The 26,857-nt window shown below is 36.1% G+C and overlaps 1 protein-coding gene and 1 long non-coding RNA gene across 2 annotated transcripts; both read right to left on the reverse strand.

The window, feature by feature from the left end:
• Positions 1–8,432: 8,432 nt before the first annotated feature.
• LOC130714624 (uncharacterized) lies at positions 8,433–11,282 on the reverse strand. The gene is made up of 2 exons (XR_009011367.1): positions 10,788–11,282; positions 8,433–10,693 (listed from the first exon to the last, which is right to left on the reverse strand). It is a non-coding gene; the product is annotated as an uncharacterized LOC130714624 (long non-coding RNA).
• A 7,400-nt stretch (positions 11,283–18,682) lies between these two features.
• Positions 18,683–25,497, reverse strand: LOC130714629 (ultraviolet-B receptor UVR8). Its single transcript, XM_057564545.1, has 14 exons — positions 25,045–25,497; positions 24,493–24,569; positions 24,238–24,316; positions 23,522–23,581; positions 23,239–23,340; positions 22,495–22,588; positions 22,204–22,246; positions 22,060–22,105; positions 21,898–21,944; positions 21,674–21,776; positions 21,537–21,591; positions 21,345–21,448; positions 19,472–19,551; positions 18,683–19,114 (listed from the first exon to the last, which is right to left on the reverse strand). The coding sequence occupies exons 1-14, from the start codon at positions 25,295–25,297 to the stop codon at positions 18,995–18,997; spliced, it is 1,263 nt and encodes a 420-aa protein (XP_057420528.1). The 5' UTR covers positions 25,298–25,497; the 3' UTR covers positions 18,683–18,994.
• Between the last annotated feature and the right edge of the window lie 1,360 nt (positions 25,498–26,857).

Below are 26,857 nucleotides of genomic sequence, written 5' to 3' on the forward strand. Positions count from 1 at the left end.
ATACACTTTTGCAAGTGCCTCCACATTGAACGTGGTCTTCACCGGTATGAAATGTGCTGATTTCGTCAAACGGTCCACAATGACCCAAATGGAATCAAATCTCTTCCTTGTAGCTGGTAAAGCTACCACGAAATCCATAGAGATATTGTCCCACTTCCACTCCGGCACATCAAGTGACTGTAACATACCCGCAGGCTTTTGATGTTCTATCTTCGCCTTCTGACATGTCAGACATGCCGCCACAAACTCTGCTACACTCTTCTTCATTCCTGGCCACCAGAAATTCAACTTTAGATCTTGGTACATCTTTGTCGCTCCCGGATGAATACTCAATCTACTCTTGTGACCTTCGTCAAGAATCATCCTTCTCAGCTCCATGTCCAATGGCACGCAGACACGTCCTTTGCAACGCAGAATGTTGTCGGTTCCTACCTCAAAATCCGGCGCTTTTCCCAAAATGATCAAGTTCCGTTTCTCGATCAGCTCCTCATGTAACAGTTGCTTCACCTTGATCTCGTTCAGAAAATCACTAGTGATCGTCACCATCCCAAAGCTCAATTTTCCAGGTGTCACTTGCATACCCAAACTGAGGTCGCGAAAAGTCTCGATAAGTTCCAATTCCTTAATCATCAGCGATGAAACATGAATTGTCTGGCGACTCAGTGCGTCTACTACAACATTTGCTTTTCCTGGGTGGTACAGCAAAGTGAAATCATAGTCCTTGATAAATTCCATCCAACGCCTTTGTCTCATATTCAGATCATTCTGATCGAATAGGTACTTCAGGCTCTTGTGATCACTAAAAACAGTGAAAGTGCTCCCATAAAGATAGTGCCTCCAGATCTTGAGCGCAAATACCACAATCGCTAACTCCAAATCATACGTAGGATAGTTCCGTTCATGTATCTTCAATTGCCTTGAAGAATAAGCCACAGCCTTTCGGTGTTGCATCAACACACAACCCAAACCTTGGTACGAAGCATCGCAATAAACCTCATAAGGTTCATCCTCTTGTGGTAATGTCAGAACTGGCGCGGTCGTCAAACGCTCCTTCATATCCCGAAAACTTTGTTCACAATCTTCTGTCCATGCGAAAGGTTGGTTCTTCCGGGTGAGTTTCGTCAATGGTACTGCAATCTTAGCGAACCCTTCAATGAATCGTCGGTAATATCCGGCTAAACCAATGAAACTCCTTATATCTGTCACAGTCTTAGGACGCTACCATGCAGTTACAGCTTCCACTTTACTGGGATCCACAGCAATGCCCTCCTTTGAGATGACATGTCCTAGAAACTTTACTTCTTCGAGCCAAAATTCACACTTTGCCGCGTTAGCATACAATACCTTATCCCGAAGTACTTGCAATACTTGACATAGATGTTCCTCGTGTTCTTCACAATTCCTCGAGTAGATCAAGATGTCGTCGATGAACACCACAACGAAGCGATCCAAGAATGGATGAAAGATCCTATTCATGTAGTCCATGAATACAGCTGGTGCATTCGTAACACCAAACGGCATCACCGAGTACTCATAGTGCCCATAGCGTGTCCTGAACGCAGTCTTTTGGATATCCTCATCTTTGACTCTAATCTGGTGATATCCCGATCTCAGGTCAATCTTCGAGAAAATATCAGCACCCTTCAACTGATCCATCAAATCGTCAATCCTTGGCAACGGATAACGGTTCTTTATCGTGACTTTGTTCAACTGTCGATTGTCCACGCAAAGTTGCGATCTTCCGTCTTTCTTCTTCACAAGCAACACTGGCGCTCCCCACGGAGAAACGCTATGTCGAATAAACCCCTTCTTTGTTAAATCCTCAAGTTGACTCTTCAGCTCAGTCAGTTATGCCGGTGCCATACGGTAAGGCACGATCGATATAGGTCCAGTGCCTGGGACTATATCAATGGTGAACTCCATATCTCTAACTGGGGGTATTCCAGGTACGTCTTCTGGGAACACATCCTCGAACTCTTGCACAACCGCTATTCCTTGTATTCCATTCTCCTTAGCTTCCATCACGGTTGTAGACAAAAGGGAACTCAAAGCTCCTTTCCTCAAAGAGAGCTTCGAAAAGTACGAGTTCAGAAACTCGGCGAGTCCAGCATCGGGAAAGATAACTACCTTATTGGCGCAATCAAGAAGAACATGATGGTGGGACAACCAATCCATGCCTATGATCACATCCAATCCCTTGAGAGGTAAGCAGGTCACGTTAGCTACAACGTTCTCTACCTAATACATGTTGTTCTATAATAACTAATTATGTATATACTTATATCAAATGTATAATTAACGATAACTAGCATAAGGTTATTCACCTACGAAAAACCTTCAAGAATGATTTATATAAACAGTAATCAAGCACACTCTTCCTCCGATTGACACCCCATCAATCGGTCTCAGAGTTCAAACATCTTAAGCAGACACTCTACCCAAAAGCTCTGGTTTTCTCAACCAAAGCTCTGATACCACAATTGTAACGCCCAAATTTCTCAACTGAGGGGTCACATTAGTAACCTAACAAAGTCTAAGGACTATTTCGTAATCCTAAGAAAACACGATAATTTTTTTCCTTTTTAAAACGACTAAACACAGTTTAATACATAACGTAGTCTTAACTAAACAACTCGTTCCCGACATATAATAATAATGTCTTACAATAGCATAAGTAAGTTTACAAAATAAGTACGCACACTTAAACAGTGGCGAAAACAGGGTTTTAGTAACAGAGTTTTCAGATAACGAAGAAGACTCGAAGTATAAACTACTAAGAGGAAACTATACAACTTCTCCCATCCTTGCTCTGCCGGTTACTGTCCCTCCTCCATCTCAGCATGGCTAAGCATCGTCAGAAGGCTCTTCATCGCCTAATAGCGTTAAGTGTCCAAACAACAAGTAGCAAACAGAAAGGGTTAACTCCATGCAATTACCATGTACAAAAGAGAAAATCATGCTATTCAATTTTAATTACTTAGCATGGTAAATAACTAGCAACATAACTCAACTCATATATCAACAACTTAACATAGATTAACTCAGATAATAATAATCTCAACAATGTAACATCAAATCAGATATCAATAAACCAATAACTAAAATCCAACAACATAGGGTCAGGTTTTAGTTCCCTATAATGCAACTATATGCTGCTACCAAAATGGATCGATCAATAACGTCTCTCAAGACGGGACAGACGTGGAACGACAACCACTGAATCCCACTTAATATCGCCTCACAAGACGGGACAACCATGTGGAACGACAACCACTGGATGCCACTTAATAACGCCACGAAGGACGGGACAGACATGTGGAACGACAACCACTGAATGACACTTAATAACGCCACGAAGGACGGGACAGACATGTGGAACGACAACCACTGAATGCCACTTAATAACGCCACGAAGGACGGGACAACCATGTGGAACGACAACCACTGGATGTTACTAAGTTTCAGCCCTATATGCCAAAATCATTCAACAATAATCACGTCTTATCCACTTGAAAGCAGTAAGGACGGAAACCAGTAAACGGCCGAAGCCTCTCAGAAAACGGAGACACACGTCTCAATAAGTTTACTCGGCCGAAGCCTTCGGAAAACATTTGGCACAAGCCTCAGAAACAATCAACATAAACAAGCATACAACATTGCAAGCATAATAATCATAATCCAGTGCCAATCAATATAAACATCTTCATCTCAAACGCAGGCAGTGCGATAAAAGCAGGCAAGACTCAAAGACGCGCTAAAACTGAGTTACCCTCACCTTCGTGAGTAGAAGTTGGGCATGGAAGTTGTGAACCTAAAACAAGGAAACACAATCATCAACACAAGTCTCACTGGAAGCAACATGATCTAATAATACTAATCGAAATCATAAAGAAAACCTCTAAAGCTTCAGAGTTCCTATTTAGGCACAAATTGACAACGGAGACTTCGTTCTCTAAAACGAGCATAACTCGAGCTACAGAACTCGGAATGACACGAAACCAGCGCCAAAATTTCGACAATCGAAAGAGCTACGCTATAGCTCAGGTCATAGAGACTCAAAAATTATTTTTGGACACGGTACCCTAACAAATAGGTTTCGGCCACTATGGAAAATAGGGTTTCCGAACTTTTTCTTCGATCTAAATCAATTCCTAGGTATTCTTAGGCGATATCTAGGCCAGGGAAACTCTCAGAAAAATTATCGGATCGAAAACTGTCGCAGGGGTATTTTGGTCAATATTTTTAGCTCGGAAACTCAAAATCAGAATTTCGAAAAACAAATTAGATGGGGTCGACACCAACGACGATTATGACGACTAATCCTACTAACGCTAAGCTCAATCGAGAGTTTTAAGCCCAAAGGACGGAACTTTAGCAAAAATTGGGTATTTTGAGCAGAATTGAAGTTCGGCGGCATTTCGGCGAGAATCGGCGAAATGTAATCCGCTAAACATGCTCAGGGGCACGCAGGGAATAAGTTTAGACAGAGAAATCAAGTTATTTGGACAGTTTTACAAAAAGCTCAAAACTTTGAGCATAAAAACATAGAGAAAAGCGACATAATTTACGATCAAGGTAAGGAAAAACATCAGTACCTCGAGGCCTTCGCGTAGCAACGAACTGTGGAACGATAAGACAAGAATCGGCGAAAATCAAATCTCCTCCTTCCTCCTTGCAACCCCACGGCCGTGTGTGTGTGTTTGTGAAGTTTTTTTTCATTTTTTTTTCATTTTTCAAGCTATTTATAGGTTTTGGAAAATGCGGAAAAATGAAAATTTCGCGATTCCGATTTTTCCTGCGCATTCCTCTGTGAATTCTAAGATAGATTCTGGCGACAGAATTCCAGAACTCAAAACAGGTTTCTTGGAATTATATCAAACGATCCAAAGTCGGTGTAAATCGATTTTACCCGAAAAACTACTTTTTGCAGTTGATGTCGAATGAGAAAACTTCGTTCTTAAGAAAGATTGGGAATATCAAGAGAAATAGGCGTACGCGTGTGGAATCTTCGTTTAAAGTTCCGAATAGAAAAAGTCTTCATCGTCCGTTGATTTTAGGTTTCTTGAACTATCAGTGATTTAGTTTCGGCAAACTTCCGAGTATTGGAATTTGACCTTCGTACATTCCAGGGTTTCGTTTCGAAACGCTTTTTATGGAAAGGAATAAGAGAAATTCTTATATTCCTCTTGAAGATTTTTGGAATTTATTCCTATAGTGTTCCAAGGGTTAAATTAATCTTTTCCTAAGGTTTTTGTCCTAGGCGTAAACGAATAATACTTGCGTCATAAGTTCCGTCGATTCGAATCTTGTCCTTAACCTTTTCGTGAAATATTTTCTCCATACATTTATTCCATTTAATAAACATTTATCCAGTTTCCTTACTTCACGTTACATCGAAATTATTCGTGAATAAGAAATTACACTAATTTATTCTAAGCTAAAAACTTGGGTCTCACACTCGTGCTATTACTTAAGCTGACTACAGTGTCAACCTTAAAACATAATTTGAACTTAATTATTATATAAATAGTTTTCGTGACTCGTAGTAGGACTCGAGTCATGAAAATAACATAAAACAATAAAATATAATTACTTAATTAATCAACATGACGAAAGTAAATAAATAATCTAATTATTTAATTCGGGGTCTTACACTTATCACATCTCTTCATTTCTTTCTCTTCTTTCCACTCCATTCTCACTTACATGGGAGTGTTAACGAAATATAATTAGACAATAAGTGAAGAGAACTTTCACTAAGGATTGACGAAAAAAAATACTCTCACCATGCCTCAAAGTCAAAACCAAACACACCAAAGCCTTAAATAATACCCATAAATTAGGGTTCCAAGACACAACATAGAAGAACCTTCGCACCTTAGGAGTGGCAATGTCCTTGAGGATATGGGTATCACTATTATGGAAGGAGACCCTACGAACCACGACGCATCTTTGATGTCTTAATCTAGGCTATTGATGCCTTCATCGCCATGAATGGATCCTCCGGTGCCTTTTTTTCTCTCTCATTTGGACTGTTTCCTTAAAGGGAATTCGCATCACCAACTTCTCCCATGAGAAACCCAAATCATCTCTCCCATTTGCAAAACCCAAATCACTCTTCCTTTCACGAAACCTAGGATATGTATTATGCATGTCTTGATATGATGTAGATGGTGGCTATGCCTCATGAGATGTGAATGTCGTGGAGCATTCCATCATCGTCGAAGATTATGGAGGAGGGGTGGGGATTGATGATTTTCTGAAGAGGGAGAATGTGTGAGGCATGATGTCACCGTCGAAGATTCAAGAGAAGAGGGGATCGTCATCGAAGATTCAAGAGAAGAGGCGAGGAGGTTGATGAAAAAGAAAATTTATGATTAATCACTACAAAATCACATGAATTTCAATAAATTAATGATTTTATTTCAAACACAAAAGTTTTATTGAATGAACAAGTTGTCGAGAACAATTCCTCCCAACAAAGGGCAAAGTACAACCAACAACGAAAAGCAACCTACACCAAGACCACGACAATCCTATCAAAGGGAACAATGAAAAGAAAAACCGCAAAAATGCAAATCAGTATACATCTATAGACACCCCATGAAGCATAACACACTAATCCAGACGTCAATATCAACAGAACCTCCACTAAACCCATCAATTTTGGGCATGACAAAACCAGTACGCTTTGATTCGAACGTAACTGCATCACAAACAACGAAAATAGAGCTAGAACCTCCACCATTGCAACCCATAAGCCAATGGAGGGTGCGTTCTATGTTTTTAATGACTGAGTTGACTTCGTTCCCCAATAACAATCAAAGTTTAAGGCGCAATAAGAATAACTTCATGACTAACTTCAGTAGCAGCGATCACCACAAGCACGCTCTAATTCGGAACGACCAACATCCCATATACACAACGAGATAAGAGCAAAATTCATTATCATCACAATACAACATGCCATAAATTATTGATTAATAATATGCTGTATTAAATAATTATTCAAGTGGAGGGTGAGAATGAATGCCCACATTATTTAATAAGACCCATCACCCACAATCGTTACTTTATGGATGGAAGGATTAAAATCACTCACGTCAATAAGACCGGAGACCCAAAACACTCATTTTGAACTTTAGAAACTCATTTTGCACAATTATTTTAAATTAAAGATCAAAAGTGCAACTAAGCAAAGGGTCCGTATTCGGGATGACAACGGGTAGGATCAGACACAAGTTTTACAATTACCAAACCCAAACACAAACCTTTATGGACGATAATATGAAATCCATGCCCAAACCCATTGGGTTTCGGATTTACCCGAAACTCAAACCCAAATCCATTAGTTACGTAAAATAGCAACCCGATCCAGAACTTACTTTCACAAAATAAAAGTGAAATTCATAGAAAGAAAAAAAATATTATTAAATATTCATATCACCAAAGTGAGATAACAATAGTTTAGAGTTTACTTTCTCATACATACACAAGTACAATTAATCATCAAACACTAAGAACAAAATTTATACTATATATATATATATGTATAAGAGTTTTTTTGGTAATTTTATGTTCGGGTATCTTTGGGTTTGAGTTTGGGTGGATATGGACACGGATTTAACTAATACCAAACTCAAACTCATAAATTGCTACAGTAACAGGCAAAACCTAAATCCAAACTCAAATTCAGTCAACTCGGGTTTTGCTTGTTAAATTAGATCGGGTTCGGACAGATACCCATGAGTTTGGGCAAAATTGTCATATAGGTAACTCCATTCTTTTATCTATAATTGTAATTCTTTAGATATTTACATTATATTAAAATTAAAATTAAATATATAAAGCTTAATTTAGGATAGATTTGATTCAGAATGAAAAGTATGGAAGAAAAAATGTTTGGCAGTGGAAAAAACAGTTGAAAGTCGTAATAAATTGATGATGAAAGTGTCAACCATAAAGGTACGCAATTGTTTCCCTTCTTTAAAGAGACCAAGTTGGTGATGAAACGTTCCCCGAGTACCTCTGTCTGCGTCTTCTTTCTCTGTTTCATTTCCCGAGAATCCGTCAGAGAGTCGTCATTTACTACTCTCTTTGATCTCTTGTCTTTGTAATGTTTCCTTCACTCTTCCAATGTGTAATTCTTGTTTGCTTTTCAATTTCAAATTAATGCTTCAATCAACCACGAGGTGTCTTGTGTGGTTGGTTTTTATATATTTTTTTTACCTATGAGGTTAGATGTTCAATTATATTTAGCATATGAGAATAAAACACAGTGTTCCCAGTCGTTAACTATAGCGAGACAGAGTATGTTTAATATTCTGTTAAAAATCATATTTGATGCATTGAAATTAGAGAATGCACGTAATGAGGTCTTAAAGCACGTGAAATGTGAAAGGAATCAAAGACTTTCATTGGCTTAGTGTATGTTTGATTAAGCGTTGGAGTCAACGCTAATGCAATTTCATGTAAGATTATAAAAAAGCAGAATTTTGACATGTTTAATTTTAACATAAACTCACATTTAAAACTAAGTATGCACTTAGTCAATGTTCTCAATTGTGGTCTAAAATAATCTAATGCCTAATCTCTCTCCATTGGTAGTATTTACTATGACTCCGCGGAAAGGAAGAAAACCTGATTTTGCTGATCCGAGCTTTTCCAAAGATGGTCTCTGAATTCTCAGCAACTTTAAAAGCTCCATAAATACGTTACACTAAAACACACACATTGATCTCACACACAAACACACGTACGTACAATCTTACATGAATAGAAGAAATAAGAGAAATCAGAAGCTTTCTCTTTCTCTTTTTTCCATGTTTAGTTTGCATCACCTTGTGTATGCACACATATCTGGGTCCTCATGACATGATAATGGAAAAACATATCTACTCTGATCTACCTTATCCTGTTCCTCATCACTGTTTAATTTCTCGTTAACTGTTCTAGCACACTAGTATCTATTTATGATCTAAGTATCTATCTTCTTCCCCATATTTCATTCACATTTCACAGATAGATGCCCCAGCAAACGCGCGAGTACTATAGTGCATGCCTTTATTACTCATGTCTGGCATCTCACTACACAACAAAATGCAATTAATTCACAACAGTTACGTTTCACAACCTAGCTACCTAGCTGCTCACATCATATGATATATAGATAGATCAATATTTATTTCACTATACACATGTTTAATTGTGTCATTGGATCAGTGTTTCTCAAAATTGATTTTCCATAAAATTAATAAATGATTTATCTTTGTATGAAATTAATTGAAAAAATGTTCATATGTTTATGGGAATATTGATTCCTATTATAAAATATTAAAATCTTATAATTGATCATGTGATAATTTGAATATAAAGTTGAAAACCACTGTGGATTAAGATTACAGTAGAAATAAGAACTACCTTTGGTTATTTACCATGATTTTAATTTTACTGTGTATCCAAATATACACTAGGCCCACCATGGTTATAGCTTTTTTTGCATAATTGATTTTGAGACTCAAATCAATTTTCTAAGCTAATTGTCAAAGTTCTATATAATGCATGTTCATTTTAGTGTTAGAGTCAACGCAAACGTGATTTCACATATTTTAATAAATAAGTTAAAATTTGGGATGTTGAATTTAACATGAATCGGATAAGTAAAACTTTGACATGTTTGATTCATAGTGGATTCACATTTAGTTTAATGAAAATTTAAATTCACAACAGATTGAAAGGTGATTCTGATTAATGAGAATTGATTCTAACACTCTTAAACCTCAAACCAAACACATACTAACATAATTTTGTACATTATATGACTGCCTTGCCATTTACCAGGTAACACTGCTGATTTACCTGCAGTACATTTTTTTCTTTCAGATTCATGAAAATGATGCCCTTTTCCCCAGTAAATATAGAGAGGTTCCCTTCCCTATACTTTTCACCAGTCTGAAAATTGAAAAAAGGATGAAATGACATTTTTTCAGAAGGGGGAGGGATTTTGTCCTTTGAAACCCTAGAAAGACCTAGAGGCAGAGCTGCTAGCTAGCTGCTGCTGCTGGCTATAAAGAAAGAATTTCACATCTGATAGCTTTTCACTGTACACCTTTCTTGTCCATGACAAATGAACATTCGGAGATTGATTAGCCAATTTATTCATTCATAATTAATTAAAAATAATATAATATTCATATTTATCCTCATGTTTGTCAAATGCTAATAATCTTAAATAAAAATTACAGAAAACTAGAGACTTCGACTTTGGGGTTGGTGAAGGTGCTGGAGCATGCTCTTGTCTAATCTCTCTCTCTCTCTCTAATGGCTAGGACAGTAGACATGTTAATTCCTTCATGAGTGGTTCAGAAGAGTTAAAAAAACTAAATAAAGCTAATACATGTGCATCATCTAAACAGCTGCTAGCAGAGTTTCTGTTTTTGTTATGTTTTTATCAATTTGAAAATAAAAATAAATGATAACAATGTCATGAAAAATCACATTATAAACTAATTTTCAGCACCTTCCAAGATGGAAACTTGGAAGAAGCTGTCATAAGGTCACTCAAGTTGCAATTGAAACAAGACTAGAAGGTACATCCTTCATAAGAATTGACAGTACAGAGATAATTAGAGCTGTAAGTTTTCTCACCTTGCATAGTACTGCAAACTAATTAAGGACCCTTCTTTTGTGGTATCTGATAGCAAGTAGCAAGCAAGATGCAAAACTAGAAGATAGTTAACTAACATGTATAATAATAACTCAACAAGTGGAAGAGATCAAAGGCTTACCCTGGGGAAGAAGATGATGATCCTCATGAACAAAGAAATTGAAATTATTAAGTAGCAAATGTTGGCTGGGGGGAATGAAGCCTGGTCCGAGAATCATTGAAGGTGTATAGATTTCCACTAATGACCATGGAAACATACTTCATCATTCAGAACTCTTCCATGACCTCGAGCCAGACAACAGTCCTCTCAACCTTAACATTTGCAGCAGGACTAGCTAGCTTCCTCAGACATCTTTCACCATACACATAATCTACATGAAAACACAGCACCTTGTGTTTGAATTAAGAACAAATGTTAGCTATATACAAGTTTTGAGGGGAATGAAGCCTGGTCCGAAGCCTTATATACACTGAGAGAGAACTTGCTCTGTGAAAAGCCTCGAGCCAGCCAACATTCCCCTCAACAAACCCTCATCACTCACCCTGAAAACCCTAACTCAGATATAGGTTCTTATATATAGGCAAAGAGAGAAAGAGAGAGAGAGAAGAAAAACACTGACTCTCACTACACTAATGGTGCTTATTCAGATGTTTCCTTGTTCCCAAATTAGCTTATGCAAAAGGTCACTTAAATTAACAGCTAAGGTCAAAGATAAAATAAACAAAACACAAACCAATGTGCTTCACCAAACACCACCACAAAAGATCTGACTAATACTCAGATTGAGGAGAGGCCCCTCCTTCAATACTATTTGCAACTCTATAATAAAATAAGGGCAGTTTTGAACTACGTTAGCTGGTACATTGGTAAATTATGTTTTTTTTAACAACGGAAAGATAAATTAATGCCTCCAGAGATTGATCCCGGGATCTTTCCACCCTGACTCATATGTTTAATAACTCTTACCATTTCAACTATTATGTTTTTATAACTAACATTTAACGAATGTTATTCATAATATGTTAGTTATGTGTTATTGAGAATTTTTTTTATCTTGAGAATCATGTTTTTCCTTATCTACATTACACAAAGCTAGTATAAAATAATGCAGTACTACTACTACTCCATAAATATAATTAATGCAGAGAGAGGGTAGCATAGGGGACTTAAAAAGCAGGAAATTTTTATTTTCTTTCATTTCCTATGCTATGTATGCTGTGCTGTATGTGTGTAACCTAACCTGCTACCACAAGTTGCCTCCCAGTCAAAACACAGAGAAGCAGACAAAATGGGGTGGCTTTAATGTGATTCTTTCATGATTACCTTATTATTTTTAGCCTTTCTCAACACCTACTTTCAAACTCTCCTGTACCATCACATACTTTCAAACTCACGCACGGCCACAACACCCACCAAATCCACCGTCACACTCTCATTCATGACTCATTTCATCTCATTGATTAACTTTTCTTAAACCGTTCCTGAGGATGTGGGGGTCCTGGCTGAGCTGCAGGGAGATTAAAGTGTACATGTCTTGCTTTTTAACCACTCCGCAGTTTCCGTCACACATTTTTCCTTTTTGTTTCATCAAATTAAATAATGTACAATCTGAATTTAATTGACTATGCCTAACTAGTGATACAATTATTTTGAACATATTATTATTTTTAAATAGAAACAAAGGTAAGGTTGTTATTAAAAAAAAAAACAAAGGTTAAGCCGGTGGGGACCATTCAACTTTTAGTCTATTGATGCACAATGGGTATTTTAGACTTTACACATTCCAGTTTGTTGAGAATATGCCTATAATAGCTGAAATTAAGAGGAGATAATTAGTCTAGGATTTAAATTTTGTTTTAAGATATTGTTTAGATTTATTTTCAAATTAGAATAAAATTAAGATAATATTAGTTGTTTCTAAAATCAATATCACTTGATTTTAGGAATCAGATCAGTAGGTTTGTTATTTTTCTGTTATGTAATTGCTCTATATATATAGAGCTCGCAATGATGAATAAAATAATCTCCTTCAAATACATTCATATGTATAAAATACCCAACAAGTGGTATCAGAGCTCTTATCCTTAAGGGACCTGTGAGTCAAAAGAAAACCTAATGGAAGGAGATGCATCATCATCATCATACATAGTGGGTCAACCACCATCCTTTGATGGTGAGGAGTATGAGTTATGGGCTGCAAGAATGACTACTCATCTTGAAGCTCTAGATCTTTGGGAAGCGGTAGAAGAAGAGTATGATGTTCCTGAACTACCTGAGAATCCTACGGTGGCTCAGATGAAGAATCACAAACAGAAAAAAGACAAAAAAGGCTAAGGCAAAAAATTGTCTATTTTCTTCCGTGTCCAAGATCATATTCACACGAGAAATTTGAGAATATCTCAAAGCAGAATATCAAGGTTCTGAAAGAACTAAAGGCATGCAAGCTCTCAACCTTGGCAGGGAATTCGAGATGCAGAACATGAAAGATAATGAAACCATCAAGGGCTATGCTGACAGATTGTTAAGCATAGCAAATAAAGTGAGACTTCTTGGTAGAGACTTTTCTGATGAAAGAATAGTGCAGAAAATTCTTGTCACTATTCCTAAAAAATATGAGTCAAAGATATCAGCGTTGGAGGAGTCAAAAGACCTTTCAACCATTACCTTGGGAGAATTAATTAATGCTTTACAAGCACAGGAGCAGAGGAGAACCATGAGACAAGATGAGGTGGAGGTACAAGGTATGTATTGCATGAAAGCACAAAATTCAAGAAGTGGGAAAAAGCAGCAAGGTGAGAATTTTCCTTCTTGTCCTCATTGCAAAAAGACTAACCATAATCAAACAAGATGTTTTTGGAGGCCATACATTAAGTGCAGGAAGTGTGGCAATATGGGACATGTAGAACGAGTTTGCAACTCTGAACCAGAGGAGGCTAAGGTGACCATGGAGGAACAAGAAGATGATGAACTACTTCTCGTCACAACGTGCTTTGCTGCAAGCAATATCTCAAGCAATTCATGGTTGATAGATAGTGGTTGTACAAACCACATGACCAATGACAAGAAGTTATTCAAAGAGCTTGACAATTCCATTGTTTCCAAAGTAAAAATTGGGAATGGTTTTCATTCCAGTCAAGGGAAAAGGAACTGTTGTGATTGAAAGCTTGTCAGGTTTGAAATATATCTCAGATGTTTTATATGTCCCTGATATTGATCAAAATTTGCTCAGTGTTGCACAACTTGTAGAGAAAGGTTTCAAAATCATACTTGAAGATAACATGTGTGTGATAAAAGATGCAAGAGATAGGGACATGTTCAAGGTGAAGATGAAAGCCAAATGTTTTGCTCTAAATTTGGCAACGAATGATCTTCCTCTCTTGTCAATGGAAGCCGACAATTCCACCACCAAGGCTTCTACCCTCAAACATGTTAGTGGTTCAAATTTTGATGTTGGCTCGGATGATATTGCAAAACCAGAAATTCATGTCATGGTTTCAGACAATGATCACAAGCATTACCATCATGATGAGGAACTCAAACACAAGATCATTAAGCAGGTGGAATATTATTTCAGTGATGAAAATTTTCCCACTGATGAATACTTGCTGAGTTTCGTCAAGAAAAACAAAGAAAGTTTTGTTCCTATATCAATAATTGCTTCTTTTAGAAGAATGAAGAACCTCACTCAAGATTATTCATTTATTGTTGCTGCACTGAAGGAGTCTTCACTACTTGTAGTTAGTGATGATGGGAGAAATGTTAAGCGACTCAATGCACTCTATTTCAATGAAATCAGAGATCATAAGTTATATGTTGTTTTGGTAGAGAATATGTCTCAAGATTGTTCAAAGGAAAATTGTATGAAAATATTTCATGAAGTCAAAAATATAAAGAGGATAACAATTCATGATTCATCTTCTACAGCAGATTGAAGACAAAATCAAGAGTTTCCAGCTATTAAAGTCAAGAGGAGATTTGTTGAGAATATGCCTATAATAGCTGAAATTAAGAGGAGATAATTAGTTAGGATTTAAATTTTGTTTTAAGATACTGTTTAGATTTATTTTCAAATTAGAATAAGATTAAAGATAATATTAGTTGTTTCTAAAATCAATATCACTTGATTTTAGGAATCAGATCAGTTTATGAGTAGGTTTGTTATTTTTCTATTATGTAATTTCTCTATATATATAGAGCTCACAATGATGAATAAAATAATCTCCTTCAAATACATTCATACATATAAAATACCCAACACACTCTTTCTCCCTCTTACTCTCCCATCCTTCCTTGCCTTCTAGACCACTTTGTCCTTCCTCCTTGTTGTCCTTCATTCCGACGACGCCCTCCTCTACCTTCTATTCCGTCACATTTGAGTTGTGAATCCCATCCATTTCTATTAGAAACAGTGGAAACCTCTGACAATGAGTATCCCCCTTTTTGTGATGACAAAGAAGAGGGAAAAAATGGTTTAGCGGATCGCCGACGAGAATGTGCAAAAATCACTCATTTACCAACGACTAAAGAGAGAGCAGCGGATACTCTAGCGCAAATTTGGATGAAGGCCGAGGGCAAGGGTTTATGACCTTGGTAAGGGATCAGTGGGAAGTGTTTGTTGTGGTTGAAGGGGAAGTATTGCTACTACAAAAAAAAAGACACATCCATGAAATCAAAAGGGAGAGGTCAAGACAATCACAAACCACAAAGAAAATACGGGATCTACCATCGTTGATTTGAGCTAAAGTTTGAAGAGTTGCAAACAATCTGTCTCTCCAAGTATACTTTCATAAAGAACAAAGTTGTATTTAAGGACATAGCTCATCTCAGGCACAACACATCTGCAATCATCGGTGAAAGAACCTCAAACGAGGAAGCAATTGCCGCAGCTAAAACCTCGCCCTCATAATTCATCACTATGCAAATCATTTATTGAGGCATCAAAATTGACCTTTATAATCTCCTATAGTGGGCGAATCTTGGTAGACTGAACCTGCATACACTTTGTGGCCGATGCTTGAAGGTCTACTGTCAGTAAAAGGCTATGAGCTCGCTGGAACACCAACTCGAATGGAATATGCACTTGCTGAAAAACATATTTGTTCCTCCTTTTTCAGATACAGTACTGAGTACGTACACCATAGTAATAAGGGACTAGCTAGAGTGCGAGCTCATCCACATCCTGCATAAACCCGTGAAATAGTTGCACAAAAGATACGTCCATGAACCCTTGCAACCACAAGCCAAGAGATGATCTAAAACAAAGTTGTTGCGACTCTAGAAAAAACAACAAAGCGTGAGCAGTGATCTCACAATTGACACCACAAATATGATAGGAAGGATTCATATCCGTTCCCTAACGACAGAGAGCACCTCACATTGGAACAATATCACCGCAAGCTAGCGTCTTCGATGGCGTTCTTTACATCAATTTTAAAGGGCATACATAGTGAAATATAAGGTTGATGGAAAATGTTGAGTAGGCACACACATGGTCTGTTTGTTATGCAAGAGATGGAGAAGAGAGAAATAAGGGAGAGAGAAGTCGAGAGCACTACCTCCGTTTGGTTGCCAAGTGAGAGAGAAGAGAGATTGATTATTACGTGGGACCCATAGCTTTTTCTCATCTTCTCTTTTTGAGAAGAAATGGGGAGAGAGTGTGCATGCTTTTTTAAATTTACACTAACACCCCTCACCAACTTCAGTTAAAGCTTTTGGTTATTTTTTTATATTTTTATACTAATGGATAAGTTTGTTTTTTGTGATAAAATAATATTCTCCCTTTTTTTTTTTCTCTACTCAACCAAATGAAAGGAGAGAGATTCTACATCAATCTTTCTCTTCTCCACTCTATTTCTCACATATTTCTCTCTACTCATCTTCTCTCTTCTCTACTCTCTCTTCTCTATCTCTCTCTTCTTTACCAAGCATAGTAACAGAGTGAGGTAAAAAGAGAGTAGAGAAAAATAATTGATATGATATATGATGTGATGTGATGAAAAAGGAAGATATATAAAAAATGAAGAAGTCTAAGAAAGGTGCTTGAATGTGAAAAGAAAGAGAGTAGAAAAAAATAATTGATATAATATATAATGTGATGTGATGAAAAGAAAGAGATATAAAAAAATTAAGAAGTGTAGGAAAGGTGTTTGAATGTCGTGTATGATAAACTTATCAATTTACACTATTGTAAGCAAATATTTGCATGTACTTCAAAATAAGAAGAAAGTGAACATCACTCTTTCATCGTTTAAAAAAAAAGAACATCACTCTTTTCTTGTTATGAATTGGGGTTGTCTGATTTATTACATTGAATAATAACTCTATTCATTGGACCAACAAGATTATTTATATAAATAAAGTAAAAAATGCATAATTCTTTAGCTCATTTATCTAAAATATATTATAGGTTCGCTCAAGAGGAGGTCAAATTACATGTGGTAAGTTAGACAAGTTAACACCAAAAATAAACTGACGTAAAATCCCCAACCAAGACCAAGGAATTTCTTCAACTCCTTAATATGATTTTTTTCTTTTATCTTTAAATTTCATATTTCCACATCAGTGGATTTCACGAACACCTAAATTAATCTTAATTTAACCCTAAATCAATCCTAATTAATACTATTAATTAACAACCCAAAAACAAGTTAACCCCCAAAAATAAACTGACGTAAAATCCCCAACCCAGACCAACGAATTTCTTCAACTCTTTATTATGAAATTTAATGTTTCTTTATTTTCTAATTCTATACATGCAACTATGCAAGTATGATTCAATCTCCACTTAGGAATTTCTAATATTGACCATTCTCTCTTCTCTTCAGTTCCTTTCTTTTTTATTTCTTTACTTCCAATTTCTTTTATCATCCAAACAAAAAACATAAACGAAAACGCATGGGCAGTTTGGTTAAATTGGTTAAATGGAGGATAACATGTGATCATGAACCGTGTCTTACAGAGAAGACGTCACACGAAAGACATCGATTTGGAAAAACTGGAGATCCAACGGTCATCAGAGAGGAACCTTTTGGAACATATTTTGTGTCAGCGGAAGCATAGGACTTTGTGGAAGAAAGAACCCAACAAACAAGGAGCACAGCAGTACAAATATTTCAAGTTAACCTTGTATTCCCATTCCTAACAAACACCCTATATTCCCATTCCTATCATTAGGTACGAGTTTGGATTGAAGTTTGTCACAATTGATTTTGGTAGAATTGATTATAACAGCAGTGCTATTACATAGGATAGATGGAGGCACGACTAGCACGATTTAGTTGATTTCTGGACAAAACCAAAAGAGACAGTAGCACATATCATGCTTGACATGCCTCTAAACAGGTCGTGAGTTCAAGTATTATAGTAAAAATGAGTTGAAAATGAAGTAATTTATATTTGGACATACTTTTTAAAAAAAAAGTGAACTTTTGTTGGGCAATGTGAAATGCAATTGTAAAATCTCAACCACAATTAACTATGTTCAACACATAAACTACTACTCTCGGGCTTCTACCATAATTGCTTCTGGGTATGAAATCAATTCTGTAAAATGACTTCCAAACATCAATATTCTCATCCAAATAGGCTTTACTGGTAAAAAAGGGTCAAGGCTTCTAACTACTGTCATTTAGTATTACTTGCTCCCCTCCATCTTGCTAGCCAAACAGAGCATAAAGAACGAACTACAATATAATATTGAAATCTATCTCAACGCCGTAGCATGTTACTGGAATTCCCAATCACATAATATAAATGCCTTCAGTGACGTATTGCAGAAGCAAACATCAATGTACCACAGACAACATATAAATAGAAGAGGATGGTGCTTTTTCAGTTATGGTACAGAAACATCTACGACTACACATAGGGTGACAATTAACAAGATACATAACATAGCCTCATATCATTGCGTTTTTCACGGTGAACAGAGCAAATGACATAAGCCTGTACTTTTATTCCATAACTAAGCCAAAAAATAAAATAAAAATCAAAGAAGTTATGAATCATTTCTACCATCATTCCCATGCAAAAAGTTTTATTTATGGAGCAGTACTCTTCCTTTACACAAGTTTTGTACATCAAAAAAGTTTTATTTGCAGACATGTGTCTGGGTGTTTTCCTATGAAAAGAATGATATAATACAACAGTGGTTAATATATGCCTCAATTTAGACATGCCGCAATGTCCTAGAGCCTCTTGGATGGGCTGGAAAATGTATATATTTATAATATATGGTGATGTATAGAAGATGCATGGGGCGACCAATCAAGTATCTTGGATTTTCTTCTTGAGCAGCAGATAAATATGAAATTCCGCAGTAGCCAAACCTATGTATATTCAAGTATAGCACCTGTATGATTGAAGCCACATGAAACTTGCAATGCATTCACGTCTTCTCCAAAACAAACTCTTGCAGGACATATGTAGTCCACATCAGATCCATGTCCCTGAGTTTGAAAGCATAAACTTCATCTATAGTCGTGCATTGAAGAGGATTGTACAATTAACAAAATTAAGGGCCAAAGACCAATCTATTTATTTAAGAAATGCACCAGTCTAACCAAGCAGACTGCTCACTCCACTACTGAAATGTAGTCTTAAATTTGTTAAGCGAAAACTTCTATGTTTATATGCGCAGGATTATATATTCATAGAAAGTCACAATTAGTAATGATGTCTGGTTATATATTAAGTTATTGGTTCTATTTTGTCGTCCGTGTATCGTTATAGAATATAACCTGCTGCTCCTGATAAGTTTCTAATAATACAAGAAATTACAAATTGTATGAGAAGTAGAAGCATACCAGTTGTCCACCTGAGGAATGTCCATCTACAGAGAAAGTCCCATTGGAACCTCCCCAACCCCATGTGAAAACTCTCCCTTCTGAAAGTTAATGAAAACTTCCAGGATAAATAACAGCATTAAAAACATTTTCTTTTGGAACTAATACAGTATAAACATCAAGTACAATCTTTTTCTTACAAGTGAGAGCAGGAACGGATGCATGTATTGTCATATGGGGGCAAATGCCCCCACGAGAATTTTGATTTTCCTCCCATATGTTGTATAATATATTGATTGTCTCTAACATATACTGATTCTACTACTATTAAATATTAATTGCCCCGATGATGATTTTTTTCCTCTAATTATGATCATGATGTATTGTCTTTAATATATTAATTATACTTTTATTTGATTCTACATTTTTATCTCTTTAATGTTAACATTTAACATACTATGAATGGAAAATTTATTGATCAGACTCTACAACTTAGTGCGTTGATTATGAAGCTAGAAATTAGTATTGCGTCTATCGGCTATAGGAAAAGTTTGCTTAAGATAAAAAAAAAAATTGCCCCCACAATCCAAAAGTTCTGGATCCATCACTGAGTGAGAGCATGTTAAAAATTAAATCAACTAAAATAGATACTGCCTAAAAGAAAGATGGAAAAAGTTCATCCTGATATGCCAGTTTACATGCAGTGAAAAGCAATTTTGATGTTTAAAATGAAACTAAATATGCCATCAACAAATACTGGAATTAAGAAGCATGGAGTTTTTCCAGGTGGCAAGAAACAGATCATTAGTTTTTGAGTTCACACCATCTCATTCCTGTATAGAAATTCAGTTTGCTAACTGCTTACATTACAGGTCTAAGAAGCATTATAACATGAAGATAGAGGACTGTAGGGGTACTTTAGCAATCCTAGTTTCACAGAGGACTGTAGGTAGACTACAATTATACTTCAGGTCTATTAATGTGATTTAACTTGACACTGTTAAATTTCTTGGGAGTTTAGGTGTTTTATGTTCACTAGCATGTATTCGCTGTCTCCTGAAATTAGTGAATCACAAGTCTGATACCTGGATAGCAATTTTCTTCTGTATTCCACGGCCCTTTAATATCTTGCTATGAGTAAGGACTACTCTTAGCCTTCCAAATCAGACCATTTTTCTCTAGCAAGATAATGATCGCCCATTTCTTTGTATCAAAATTCTTTGATCGTCAACTTCTTTATATCAAAATTCTTTTCAGCACATCAAATTCCTTTCAGAATGTTCTTGATGAGACTTTGTGCTTGCTCCTACAATAATTAAGTGCTTCATTCTACTTATAAATGAACTTTTCTAGCTATGTTTAGATACTCATTGACACCCGTGCAAATGGATGTTTCATGTTAGCACTTACTTCGAGATAAAACGTGAACGGAACTCTTATGAATTGAAATAAAAGTCCGTCCTGATATCCTGACCAGGGTTGTCAATAGCGGGCTATTGCGGCGCTATAGCGGCGGAGCGTGGCGAATCAGGGGTTGGCTGCGACACTATCATTATTTTTGCGAAGAGTTCATTTGGAATTAGATAAACATAGTTGGCATCTAATTGATGTAAAAACACGTCCTAAAGAGGTTTCCCATACAGATATGTTGAAGGATTGGTAGCTTTGCTTTATAGATATTTAATATTTTTTTTGGTCTCCTAGTGTGTTTCTTATATCACTTTTAAGGAGGATCACTTATCCTCCTAACCTTTTGTAATCATCTTCTCTATCTCAATAGAATTATTATTTTACAATAATAAAAAGGACAAATCTGCCTTTGCATTAAATTGACAAAAAAATAAGTATACAATTGCAAAAAAATTCTTCTTTTCTATTGAAGGCAAGAACATACCAGAAATGGCTGCTGTATGTTTCCAACCACAAGAAACCTGGCTAACAGAAGATTTCATGAAAGGACCTTGCACCTTTTCAGGTAGATGAATGGCTTCTGGTGAACTACATAAAAATGACAGTAAGAATGAACACAATGGTATTTAGAAGCAGAAAGGAATGTAAATGCAAAAAATGAAAATTAAGAACATACCCTATACCAAGACAGCCATTTTCATTTGAACCCCAAGTATAAAGCTCACCGGAATCTATAGAAAAACAATAAATAGAATGAAGCAGTAAATAAATTGTCACAAAAAACTTGCGTTAGGCTAAAAACTGATGAATTACTTGTCAAGACACAGGTGTGATAGCCACCACAAGAAACTTCTTCCGAGTATGGAAGTTTACTAATCAAGGATGGTTTTGTTGCATCGCTCGTCTCCTTCATACACTGAATATTTTGATTGAATAAAGCACTTGTCAATAAAACCAGTTGATAATAGAGTTAAGTAATAATAATAATAATAATAATAATAATAATAATAATAATTGCGACTGGTTGAGCTACTTACCAACTTGTCAATCCCTCTTTCTCCGAATATAAAAACAGAACCATTTTCTGCAACAATTACACGAAGGAAGAGCCAAAATCAATGATTAATTCCTTGCTGATTGCTGAGTACAACCATGGTTTGTTACGAGAAAATAGAGAAAGATAATAGACTATCGAGTACCATCAGTACAAGCCGAACTTAGCATCCCAGCAGCTACATATTTTACCTAAACATATTTCCAGAATGGGGCCAAAGAAATAGAATTCAAAATTATAAGTTTGCAGATCATAAAGTAGAAACAAGAAGACATTAAGTTCATCACACCTTGATTCCCTCAAGATCTCTTATAAGCCTCGGGGTGTACTCACTGCACGATTTTAAAATATACATTAATATATATCCACAGAAATCGAATAATATGGAAAAGTTTCAAAGATTCCTAGTCAACGCAGCTCTCTTCCAGTATATCAAATAACAAATATAGAAACCATGCTTGCATACTTGATTTTTTCTTAAAGACTTCTTATTCATAAGCACGACTTAAGTAAGAAATAAAATGAATAAAAGTACAAATTAATGTAGTTAACAGTTATACACAAAAAGAAGGGACAAAACCTGTAAGTTTTGAAGAATCCTAGTAAGCTCGACTCATGACCATGACCAAGTCTACCAGACACTCCCATGCCCCAACTGAAGGCTTCTCCACCATCTAGTAAAGATAGAACCAAATTGAGAACATGTTAAGATTATTTAGGTACAATACCAAGTCATGCTTGCTATGAGGAAGTCAGAGAAAGCAGTATGATCGTCAAAATCAAAAATTGTAAATATGCTATGTTTTTGCTCGAGTATTGTATTAAGATTGTGAAAAAATTTGCTTGATTGCAACATTTTGGAATCGCTGTGACCTAAAAACTGCAATATTTCTTTCAATTTTCAAAATCATTAATTCTTTCACATTCAAAACAAAGCACATCCTACAATTTTTTCCCACTTTTACCTTATACTTCATGACATGACGATTTTTTTATTATATGCATCTGCCCTTCATTCCACAAGAGGAGTGCTAGCAACACTCACTTTAACACTCTCTCATTGACCAGTTGAAATTCACATGGGTCTCATTACATTGGAAGTGGGACCCATATTTTTAGTGGACTCCACATGGATTCAACCAATCAATGAGAGAGTGTTGCTAGCATTTTTCTAATCCACAAACAAGATGATCCTAATCCTAAGTAACTGAAAAACTAGGTAAAGAATGCAGCTAAATACAAGAAAAATTTAAAAGGAAAAAACAAATAAATCAATGTCAGCAACTAATACAATATAACTTATGAAGATCTGTCTATTGCATACCACTAATAACCAATGAGTGCTCAGCACCCAAAGCAGCCATTTTAATGGTGATTCCATCCAAGTATTCCACTTTAGTTGGCAAATGAACTATGTTTGGAGCTCCTACATGTCAGCAAAACAGCATTATATAAAAAAGTAGCTGCCATCAGCCAACTTCTTTTTACCATCTTTAAAGCTCCTGCTATTAGGAGTATCCAGTTTTAAAAAAGTTCATATAATATTACCAGGCTCAAGGGAAAACACTCTACATATATTACATGTTAATACACAGTCTATTTCTTACTTTTTCCGAGTCCAAGCTGCCCATTAGTATTCTTTCCCCACATATATAGTTCTCCATCCACTACAAAAGTAAGAAACAAGAGTGAGGGGAAGAGAGAAAATGCTTTTTAGAAATAAGAAATAAAGAATTTGCAGAAATTCAGAAGGTCAAATGTATTAACAAATAATGGTTTTAAATTTTAATAAGGAATAAACAAAAATAATGCAAGCGCCCCTAAGCAGCCTCCTAAATCGAATCTATATACGCCAAAACAGTATGTATCAAATGCCAGATCCTATATTATCTAAATAGATATTGAACTCAAACTTCTGCATGAAATTCTTTTGTGGAATCTCCTTGCAGAGCAACCTTGAAGCTTACCATAAATTAAAACAACCAACTTTTAGAAAATTGTTTATCAACAATCCAAACTACAAGTTACTACACTAAATACAGAACTGCAAACAGTAGGCATTAATATTTTTATATAAAAATAGTATATGGTTTTGAACAATAGTTTCTTAGTTAACCTGCCATTAGATTAAGTTTAATTAACGGAAGTGTGTTCAACAACTGATTTCTAAAGATACGACATTTATCTTTCATTCCCTGTATCCTAAAAGAATTTAAGCTATTCTAAAGGGGGGGGGGGAGTCAGCCGACTTCAAAGAAAAGTGATGAAGGGCCAAGGGAAGCTATTATTGACATAGATGATAATAGAGTGCATAAGCACAGACCTGTTACCGCACAAGAATGATTATAACCAGCTGAAATATGCACAATATTCTTCTCATGTCCTAAAACTTGAAGTGGCTCCTGCAACAACATGGAGAGTTAAAGGAAACATCCCAATTATAGAAATTGCAAACAATATATTTCCTCGTAATTTCTAACGGGAATACACTCATCAACAATGGACAAAACAACAATATATTGCAAATGTGACAAGTTCACTCAACAAAAATGGAGGTGAAAAGGCGAAGAATTCATACCAGAGAGTAGTTCACACTCTCCGATGTACCAAGCTGTCCACAATCATTGAGACCAGCAGCGTAAACGCATCCATTGTCTGTGAAAGGAGGACAATTCGTAAGCCCCTATTCCGAGAGTCTTCAAACAGTCATCACCAATTTCAAAGACTGTCACATTATAGCCATCCAGTAGCATAAAGAAAGCAGTTACTAACTAACACAAACTAGAAACCTCCAAGTCAATCTACATCCATCTAAATAAATAAATAAATAAAAATTAAAAAAGACCCTCCCATTTCAGTCTTGCAAAATTCCCAGAAGCTCAACAACATTACAGTACAGTTAATTTGGTTGCAGTTAAACCAAATGAACTAATTCAATACTGCTACTCTTATCTTCACAAGGGCATTTGCTTTGTTCTTCCATCATTTTATCTAGTTTTTCCCAATTGCTGGTAATTCAAATTCTCACTGAAGAATAATTTTGTGGACTCAATACTACCAAGCATAGCTACCAATCTCTTACTTTAGAAAAAACTGAAGAATAATGAATTGGATAATTGAAGAGGTGAACCTGTTAAGAAGAGCGTGTGAGCACCGCCGCAAGCAATGGCTTGAGGAGAGTGGTTGAGGAAGGCGGAGCAAACGGCGGGCCTCCATTGAGATTCCAAGCTGCCGAGGCCCAACCTGCCGTGATCACCGTTGCCCCACAGCGCCGCGAACCGCTTCCCCGGCTGAGTCGAGGACGATCGTGTCGGAAACCCTAACCCTAAACGTGAAGCTCCGCGGTGGAGTTCCGACAATCGGAGATAGCTCCGGCGCCACATTTCGACGGGGAAATTAATGGAGTTTGGTGGAGGAAATCGAAGGGATTCGATGAAGAAGAAGAAGAAGAAGAATCATGGAATGGAATTGAGAAATTGGTTAAGGATGATGGAGATGAAAAGAGAGGGAAATGAGTAGAAGAATCAAACATCTCATCTCATGGTTCACGCTGCTGCAACGTCTACACTAATGGCGGTTAGTTATGTGTACAGTTGGTGCTGCCAATTTTACTTTTTTAACTCTCTCTCTTCTTTTCTGTCTAAGTTGAGCGGTGGAAATCACTACCAGACACTCACTTTTATGGCGGTTACGAAGTATACTGACAGTAAAAAAAACGTCATAAAATTGGGGTGTCTAAGGATAGTTTGCATTGTTTGAGTGTTTGTCTATCATTGTCGGAAATTAAGAGTTATATATGTTGTGTCAAACACCAATAACACCATTTGCCTTGATTTATTTGAAATTCATTTTCTCAATCATTTCATTTCGACTCACTTTTTCTTTTCTTTTTTCCTTTTTCTATTAAATCATATGTTGTATACAATGTTTTAAAATTTGGACTGATAATTGACATAGTTAGAATACTGATTAATGAGTTATAAGTGGGTCATGAGCTACGAAATGAATTACTTAACTCGATGTGAATTAAAAAACATTGTTAATAAGTTTATACTAAATTTAAAATTAGGTTGTCTAAATGACTCTTGATAAAAATTGGATTAAATCACCCTTGATGAGGTGTTCCAATAATATTGTAACATGTGTCTTTATAAATTTCAACTCATTTTAGTTATTCTATTTCTTTTATATTTTATTAATATTCATTTTAACTGCACAATGAACTAATCAATTCTAAAGTGTTTCTTATAAAATGGAACGAAGAGAGTAGTATAATAACATAGAAATTCTTTTCAGAAAAAGAAAACAGAGAATCCCTAATCTCCCAGTTTTCTTTCGCGCCTTCTTTGTTCACTCATTATATTAGTCTATAATTACTTTGAGAATAACAGTCTTGCCCAAACTCTTATAGTAGATGCATTTTTTGTAAGTTAATGTTGTTGATTGATAACCATAGTATGCAATAGGGGAAACGGACACAAAAACACGCATTTACGGTTATGCTATTCTCCTTGTGGAGATAGCCGGTGGGAGATACAACAACTATTTCTTCTAGGGAGGGTATGGATTTCTCATATTTCCAATTGTATTGGCATATCTTTTAGTTGCACCAATTCAAGAGCCAATAAAGAAGAAGACCCATTTGTCAAAAAAAAAAAAAAACCCAGAAAGGTGGAAAAATTGGGATTAGGGTTCTTAGTTATTTTTTGGGAAAAAGACTTCTGTGTTATTATCAAAATTGTTTGATTGATTGTGTAAATAGATAATTTAATACAACTAATATTAAGAAAATGTAGTAAAGTTTAAAATAATAATTTTCTACACTGGATTCTCTCTCTAGAGCTCTGCTAGGGTTTTAGTGGTTGAGTGCATGGAGACCTCTGACCGCCGCCGGGAGGCACTGACGCAGGAGGAATGAGACCAAGTAGCTATGAGTACTAAGA

Source organism: Lotus japonicus, chromosome 1 (assembly GCF_012489685.1).
Source record: "Lotus japonicus ecotype B-129 chromosome 1, LjGifu_v1.2".
In the NCBI taxonomy this organism is placed as follows: domain Eukaryota; kingdom Viridiplantae; phylum Streptophyta; class Magnoliopsida; order Fabales; family Fabaceae; genus Lotus; species Lotus japonicus.

Coding starts and splice junctions, on each gene's coding strand:
- LOC130714629 (XM_057564545.1), bottom strand. CDS start 25,297: ATGTGGCGCCGGAGCTATCTCCGATTGTCGGAACTCCACCGCGGAGCT. Junction 22,589..23,238: donor GCACTCATTGGTTATTAGTG/GTATGCAATAGA, acceptor TATCTTTACTAG/ATGGTGGAGAAGCCTTCAGT. Junction 19,115..19,471: donor ATTCCTCAGGTGGACAACTG/GTATGCTTCTAC, acceptor TTTCAAACTCAG/GGACATGGATCTGATGTGGA.